Source organism: Antrostomus carolinensis, unplaced genomic scaffold, assembly GCF_000700745.2.
Source record: "Antrostomus carolinensis isolate BGI_N321 unplaced genomic scaffold, ASM70074v2 scaffold6481, whole genome shotgun sequence".
In the NCBI taxonomy this organism is placed as follows: Eukaryota; Metazoa; Chordata; class Aves; order Caprimulgiformes; family Caprimulgidae; genus Antrostomus; species Antrostomus carolinensis.
The window spans coordinates 2,978-11,040 of NW_010294721.1; the positions used below are offsets into that span (position 1 = coordinate 2,978).

The 8,063-nt window shown below is 46.9% G+C and overlaps 1 protein-coding gene across 1 annotated transcript in view; it reads left to right on the top strand.

Annotated features, from left to right (window-relative positions):
* Nucleotides 1–1,328: 1,328 nt before the first annotated feature.
* Nucleotides 1,329–8,063, top strand: part of LOC104532492 (alpha-2-macroglobulin-like protein 1) — a gene marked incomplete at its 3' end in the record, with an annotated part of 18,516 nt that continues 11,781 nt past the window's right edge. The window contains exons 1-7 of the mRNA XM_010177720.1: nt 1,329–1,387; nt 1,941–2,124; nt 3,043–3,205; nt 3,660–3,712; nt 6,084–6,104; nt 6,611–6,770; nt 7,187–7,271. Of these exons, the coding sequence (XP_010176022.1) occupies nt 1,329–1,387; nt 1,941–2,124; nt 3,043–3,205; nt 3,660–3,712; nt 6,084–6,104; nt 6,611–6,770; nt 7,187–7,271 (725 nt within the window). The remainder of the gene's footprint in view (nt 1,388–1,940; nt 2,125–3,042; nt 3,206–3,659; nt 3,713–6,083; nt 6,105–6,610; nt 6,771–7,186; nt 7,272–8,063) is intronic.

Sequence of the window (8,063 nt, forward strand, 5' to 3'; positions counted from 1 at the left end):
GTCCAGGTGGGTTTGAACATCTCCAGAGATGGAGACTCCACACCCTTTCTGGGCAGCCTGTCCCAGGGCTCTGGCACCTTTAAAGTTGCCTTGTTATGTGTCATTCTTTCCTAAAGAAAAGCAAAATATTGCCAGATCCTACATATTTAAGAGCTCAAGTTTGGTACTGGGGGATAAATTAGTGGTACATTTTGATATGAAGTGGCCATTACACTAAAATAGAAGAACTTCCTTATTTTAACAGTAAGTAGTTTCAAGAACCAGATTTTCTTCTCAATTATGGTAAGATACTCAGGGAAAAGTTCTGTATAGTCAGTAGACTGACAGGTATAAAATTAGCATGTGGAAAGAAGCTCCCAGACTAGGTATTCTTCCCTTCACCTAAGGCTAGGGCCACAGCCTCTTGGTAGCTAGAGAAAGACCTGTAGTGATGTTTAGGGACATGGTTTAGTGGTGGGCTTGGCAGTGTTAGGTTTACAGTTGGACTTGATGATCCAGGTCTTTTCCAACCAAAATTATTCTATGACTCAAACCATGCAGTTTTGACCTGCCTGACCGATGTTCAACCCTCATTTCCACCAGTGACTATGTATGCAGGTTGGCCCTGAGCTGGACCACCAAGGACTATAGCTGGAGTGAACTGCAGGTGTTAGAATTCCTCTTCAAACTGAAATACCTGTAGGGCAGAGATGAGGTGAGGACTCCAGCTCTGCCTGCTCTCTGTGCTCTCCTCCTGGCTAAGGCAGCACTTTGGGAAGGAGCAGAGCACTATGCATATCTACTGATTTTGTACAAAGCCTGGTCTCCAGTTCAAGACTGAGACCTATCTTGGGAGCTACAGGCACAGAAAGCTTGGGGACAGTATGACCATAAGAGTTCACCGTGAGCTCCAGCTGAGTGCACACACCAAGGGGTTGAGGGACAATCCAGCTGGAGGCAAAACAATGGGACTGGGGCTGCAACTGGCACAGGGAACGGGGTCAGAGCAGTGAACAGGAAACCGGCTGCTGCTTAGCAAAATAAAAAGCAAACTGGCCTGAATGATGCTGCTCCATCCACAGGGGAGTAGGAGAGCAGAGAGGCTGGAGTCCAAAAAGACTTGGATTGGCTGGGGAACATCCTGAATGGGACAACCCTGTGCCTGCAGCACTATAAACACAGGAATGAAGCAGAAGGAAGGAAACTTTGAGGCTTCTTGGCTGCTTCCTGGGAGAAACGGTAACAACAGCAGGTGGCCAGGAGACCTTGGAAGGAGAGAAGCTGCATCCTACCTTCTCTCCTGACTGGCCCTCCAGAGGAATCCACCTCTCTGGGGGTCTCCTAGGAAAATGTGGACTCCCTTCCTCCTGAGCTGCCTCATCTACACCCTGGGGATATTGGCACAACCGTAAGTGTGGTTTAAAAATCTGGTGATTGATCGTTGTGATGCTGAGGGAGGGGCCAGGATAGCAGGGGGAGAGCATGGGACCCTGCAAGTCATCTCCTGGAAGGGATAGACATGGGGTGGTATGCAACATGCCACAAGCCTTGTTATGAACGGAGGATCCTCCTGAAGGTGGGAACCTCTCTCGTAGATATGGCTGCAATGCAGGAACTAGGTGAGGACTGGTGGTGGGAACAGGAAGAGTGAGGGACTGCAATCTGAGGCAGGCCCAAGAAAAAGGTGTAGGATAAAGTGAAGGGCAAATGAAGAGGGCTGCAAGGCTGGGGATGGTTCACCAGGAATCAGTCTTCTGCCAAGATGGTTGAGAAGCCATCTCAAAGCAAGAAGGGTGGATCCTTTTCTGTTGAGGGGCTGGACAATCACATTTTCCACGGGTATTGGGAACACTTAAGAATGGTTCCCTTTGCAGAAGTAGGAATGGACTCCACTGTACGTGTTCCTCTGCACTGCTGCAGCATCCTCCAAAGCCATGTACTGTCTTGTTTCCCTGCTGCAGGAGGTACCTGATCATCATTCCAGCTGCACTGCCCTACCCCTCTTTCCAGAGGGTGTGCTTGGATCTCCGTGGGGTGGAGAAGCCTATTCGTGTGGCCTTAACTCTTGTGCATCCATCTGGCAACCTCAGCCTCTACCGCAAGGTCGTCCGGAACAACTGGATCTTCGAGTGCTCCAAATTTCAGGTCAGGATCATTCTTGGCAGGCTGACAGCTCCCAGCATGCTCTTTTGGCTCATGACTTGTATCACCAGAGAAACAGAGAATGAAGATGGCAGGAGGACAGCAGCCATGGAGAGGAGTGAATGCAAAGTTAGGGAGATGTTCAGTGGTAACCTGGTATCTTTCTTCCTTGTCTTTGTTTGCACAATCCTGTTCCTGCTGGGTATCTCACAATCCACCCTGGTGGCACACCTAAGGAAGGCTGTCTGGCCAGGCACCAAAGGACTGAGGAGGATGGAGGCACTTGGAAGGACCCAAATGGCAGCTGTGCAGCTCATTCTCTCCTCTGAGAAATAAGCACTGTCACAGGGTGTCATTTGTGAATCGTGATGCAGAAATAGCCAAACCTTTCATCTCAGAGAGCTTCCAAGCTTCTCTCTAAGGGCTGGAAAATGTGCTGGAGGACTAGGAAAGACACAGGAGGGTGTGCACACAAGCTCAGCATAAGTCCTTCTGATCTGCCAAAGTCCTGAACCTTATTTTCTTGGTTTGCACTGATGAATAAGACTGGATTTCAGCCTCCGTGACCCACACACTCTAGGAAACAGCTTTCTCATTGACATAGATTCTTCCCTTAGGTTAGGTCTTCTCTGTCTTGCTCCATGCAGTCTTTAACAGTGGTCCTGTGAAGGGGCAAACACAATTTTTGTTCCAGAACAGGCTCCCTTTTCCTCTTTTCCAAGATTTGTCTCAAGAGCAAAGGCATTGTCCCCTGTGCTTCCATAGAGGCAGCTCTCAGCTACCCTGTGCTGGCCTTCAGGGTAAGATGGAGAAGAGGCTGGTCTTGCAGCGCAGCAGGAGTGAGGATAAAACCACTGCTCTGATGCCATCTTGTCCTCTGCCACTGCCTGCTAACCTGGTGGTTCCTCTTTTGTGTCCTAGGTCCCCAAACCTGCAGGCAGCCAGGAGGTGGGCACTGTCCACCTGCACATCTCCAATGGCCACTACTTCAATGCAAATGAAGAGAAGCAAGTCCTGATCCGAAGGGCTGGCACAGGCACCTTTATCCAGATGGATAAACCCATCTATAACCCAGGACAGACAGGTGAGCACTGCATGGAGCACCCCGACAATTCCCCTGCCTTGACCAGCCTGGACTTTGTTCCCAGTTTCCCATGAGAGGTGTGCCGAGTGCTTTGTGCCATGTAGCCTCCATGGGGATGGAGGGGGAAGCTGTCTGCTGCCTTCTGGAGTGATATATCCATGCACCATGTTTTAAGGGTGGGAAGGGACTGGAAGGGTTGGTCTGTAGGAGCAGAGCTGGCTCAGAAGAGGGAGCAGACCTGAATGTGGTCTTCTTGGCCAGGGCCAGGTATGACTGGTCTGCTCACACTGCAGATGAGGAAATGTAAGGGAAACTCCAGGTGTAGCCCATGGAAAAGACCCTAAATTGTGAAGCTGGCTGCTGTCACGTGTTTGAGGGGGAGGCAGTGAGCAGGGCTGAGCATGGGGCACTCCACACTCCTCTATAAGGTGCTCTCTCCATTTTCTCCCTTCAGTGAAATTCCGGATTGTGACATTGACCGAAGATTTTGCTCCCGTTAACAGCAAGGTAAAGCTCATCTAAGTGGAGGGGTGGGATCTCCAGGCAGTCCCAATGTCTGCAGCAACCATGGTGGCCAACGCCACCCCTCTGCAAAACTCAACAGGGACAGCAGTGTGCGTTTGCCAACTGCTGTGCTGTCACTTTCCCAGGATGGCTGGTGGCCAGTTGGCACTGCTGATGGTATTTGGGGAGCGTGCCACCATTCCCTTCTCACTGGGTTACTACAGGGCAGCTCAGGGGACTTCCTCCCTCCAAAAAAACAGGCAGGGCTTCTGGGGACATCCATGGTCTTTTGGCCATGGGCACAATTGCCAGACAAGTTGTGTATGGATTCAACCAGCCCCGAAGCTCCCCTCCCGCAGCTCTGGAAAGCTCAATGCTTTATGGAGTGTGTTGTATCTTAAGGGTGGCAAGAGGGTCTGGAGGAAGCTGTGATGCATCTGCAATAATTTTAAGAAAAAATAATTGATATGGGAAAGATATGCATGAAGTGATCATTAAAAAAGAAAAGAGAGAAAAGATTATAACTGAATTATACCGACTTGCTGCTGGCAGCAGCTCATTCTCCCCATGTCAAGGGAGTGAGAAGTTGCCAGAGACTTGCATATGTGATAGCCAGGAAACTGCAAGGCTCCCATCTTTCTCCAGTAAGCAATTATACCTGCAGCCAGCAGCCATAGCTGTTTCCCACTCCTCTGTCCTCAAGCAATTTAAGGAGAGCCAACAGAAATTCATGCCATGACAGATAAATACTGAAGGGCACGCGTGAGTAGAAAGTTGAATCAAATCCCTCTAGACTGAAATAAAGGGAGAGATCCTTCTGGCTTCTTTATTGCTGACTTCATTTCCTCTTTTTTGGAGTTATTGGTGAGGACCCAGGGTCACATACTCCTTTCTCCTCCTGACAGAGAAGTTCTCTCCCTTATATGAGTTGGATAATAAACAATACATTTACTTCCATGCTTACAACTGGTTCATGAAGATATTTGACCATCATGTTTGATATCTATGTGTGAGTGTAAGTAAATTAGGGTCATTGAAATAAGTTGCTCAGAGAGGTACTGGAGGCCCCATCCTTGGAGATATTCAAGGTCAGGCTTGGTGGAGTTCTGAGCAACCGGCTCTAGTAAAGATGTCCCTGCTCACTGCAGGGGGTTGTACTGAATAACCTTTGAGGATCCCTTCCAACCCAATACATTAGATGATTCTGTGATTCTAACTGTTAAAAATGCTGTGAGGAACCTTCAAAAGAGCTCAAGTTTAACCAAAACTATTATAAGGCTTGAGTGCCCTGCAGCGTTAAAGCTATAAAACAGAGTTTGTAAATTAAATAGGTTGGGGGTAACATGGGTGCCATTCACCAGCAGGTTTTGTTTTAGTGCTGACATTAGATTCATGTCATGAAAATAGTTAACCTGCACATTTTTTTGTTTGTTTGTTTCAGTGAAAACAGAGCTGCCTATGATAACTTGCAGGAAAGCTTAGAATGATGAATAATGCGATTTACATGTGGCTTTCTGGTTTACAGACCAGTTACTCTCCCATGCCCCTGCTCCTGCCTCCCTAAGCCTGGTGCTCCCAAACCACGTGTCCTTCACCACTACTGCCTCCTGGCCAAGAGCTGCAGTGATATGAGAACAAACAGAGGATTAGTAGGCCTAGAAGGGCTGAAGTATGTCCTTCTTTGTCCCTCCCTGTTACGGTCAGCTGCAGTCAGCAGTTATTCACATCTCCAAGCCTTGCATCCTAGGCTGGGGATTTTAAAGGAAAATGTGGTGTATTCTTCCTACAGGTGATGCAGTTTTGCTAATTCTTGGGATTTACGTTCCAAAACTGATGCTTTTTAAAATTCATTAACTTAGGATGATGGTATTTGTGAATCTCTACTTTTCTCCTTTTTTAAAAAAGTAAATTCTAGCTTTCACAGCTTCTATCAAAATGTATCTTAAAAATTCAGGGATCAAAAAACAAATCCAAAGAATAACACAAATTTTTATGTTACATTTTTTTTATTACTATTTCAAAACCATTCTCCTGGTGTTGGTAGGATCAAGCTACTTGTATGGTAATATTTGGGACCAGTGGTGTTGTCACAGCACATGGGCTAGGTGGGTAAGTGGAGCACTGGAACAGGCTCCCCAGGGAGGTGCTCATGGCACCAAGCCTGAAAAGATTCCAGAAGCATCTGGCCACCATGTGCCCTCAGACACATGGTCTGAATGTTGGGCTTGTCCTGTGCAGGGACAGGGGATGGACTCGATGATCCTTGTGGGTCCCTTCCAACTCACAACATTCTAGGACTCGATGATTCTGTAAGTTTACATGCAGGTTGCTATGTCATGCCAGTGTCTGACCTTGCTATCTCTTTGCTTTGCAGTACTCCGTGGTGGAAATCCAGGTGGGTGTTTCAGACTCCTCAGGTGTTATGAGGAAAGGTACTTCAGTATGGAGAATACCTAGGCTGCTGTCTTACTGAGTCAAGTTACTTTGCTTAGGGTCTGTGTATACACATGCACAGGCATATTCTGTCCATATGCTTCTTGTTAACAAGCATTGATGATCCAAATGGTTGAGCTTCCATCCATTTCTATGTTCAGGAACACCAGCCAGGCTTTAGCTAACTCTTACAGTTCATCTTTATGTAAGACTGGAGAGTCTAAGTATCAAGACCTTTCATACCTTCTTTTTCAGTGGCAATACACAGTGGAGTAACCCTGGGTGGGTTGGGTTCACCTCTTTTTGCTCCAGCACTCAAGTCACGTCAGCACCATCTGGGGAAAAAAACAGCAGGAACCTGTAAAAGGCTCCAAAATCTCTGAAACGCCTTTGAATCCAGCAGGCTCTGGGTAGAGAATAGCAGATGTTGCTGATGACTAACTCTTCTTTCCTTCCTTCGGATTGCAGGACCCAAACCAAAACTGTGTTGGCCAGTGGCTGGATGTGAGACCAAAACAGGGCATTGTAGATCTCTCCTTCCAGTTAGCCACCGAACTCTCCCTGGGGACTTACACCATCAGTGTGGTGAACCCAAAAGTGTCCAGTACCTTTAAGGTGGAGGAACGTGGTAAGATGGAGCACAGAGAACAAAGAACAGGATGGAAAATCTGCTTGTTTCTGTCTATATAACAATATATAGACAAACATTGTCAACTAAGATTTACTGTCTGAGAGCTGGGATTAAACACAAAGTTACAGAGTGGGCAATATCAGAAATGAACACAAGGGAGATTGTGCTGGGGACTCCTGGAGAAGGTATCTGCTTACAGCTAGGCTGGCACAGAGTGTCAATACCTCTGCAAGACTGTATCTTGGAGGAAAACAGGAAATTCTTTCTGTGGTTTTTCTATTTTTTAATTAATCCTTGCTTTTACCTCATGAACATGTTCCTTCATGGGACACCAGCCTTGTAGGTACACACCTTTCTCTTTTGTGATCCCATGTGTTGCCTTTGATGGAGTAACTCTGTGGTTTTTGTTCCAGTGTTGCAGAAGTTCGACGTTTTCTTTGAGGGACCAGCTCAGATTTATGCTTCAGATAAAACTTTCCCACTGCGTGTATGTGGCAGGTAAGGAGGATGTTCAGGGGAAAGGAAAGAGCTCATCAAAACTGTGTCTTTCCTTCTGGATGTCTCCTATCTCTTGAATCCATCAAGGAGAAGTGGCTCAAGAAGAGCTAAACACAGTCTTTCCTTTTGAAGAATCCCAAATAGTGCAAGAGTCGAACTGATGGGTTCTTCCTTGGGGAAGAGGTACACAAGTCACATTTGGGAGACACCATCCGGCTGTAGGGAGACTTGTCCCAGGCAAGCGATATCCTGCTCTGGAAGCTGTGTGTGTCCAGCCTTGAAAGACTTTATGTGGGGAAAAACCCATATCTGATATGGCACTGATCTGCTGAGGTAAAGGAACAGGAATTGGTGCTTCTTTAGAAAGTTATGCTGTTCCTTCTCACTTACATGCTGCTGAACTTACCACCTTCTTATAAGCAGCATGTGGGTTTCTCTAGTTGTGTAGTCATTAGCAAAAGCTGAGCAGATGAGGGTGTGAAGGAAGGCATATCCTCAGATGGAGTAAGAAAAAAGGAGGAAGGAGAATGATCTAGGAAGCACTTTGTAAACTGATAAAAAAGGGTGAGCCCATTTGTATTTGAGGCTGGGTTGTCTGGACACTTTTGGTGTCTCTTTGCTGCTGGTCTTGACAATTTCTCATTCATTGGGACATTGACAATTATACTATATGAAGCTCTAGTAGAAAACAGTACAGCACTCTGGACCTTCAGGATGGGTCATAGATGTCTTTTCGTTACTGATACTATGAGGATCGTTGCTCCCAAGGGAAAGCCAGAGAGGAGTCAAAGT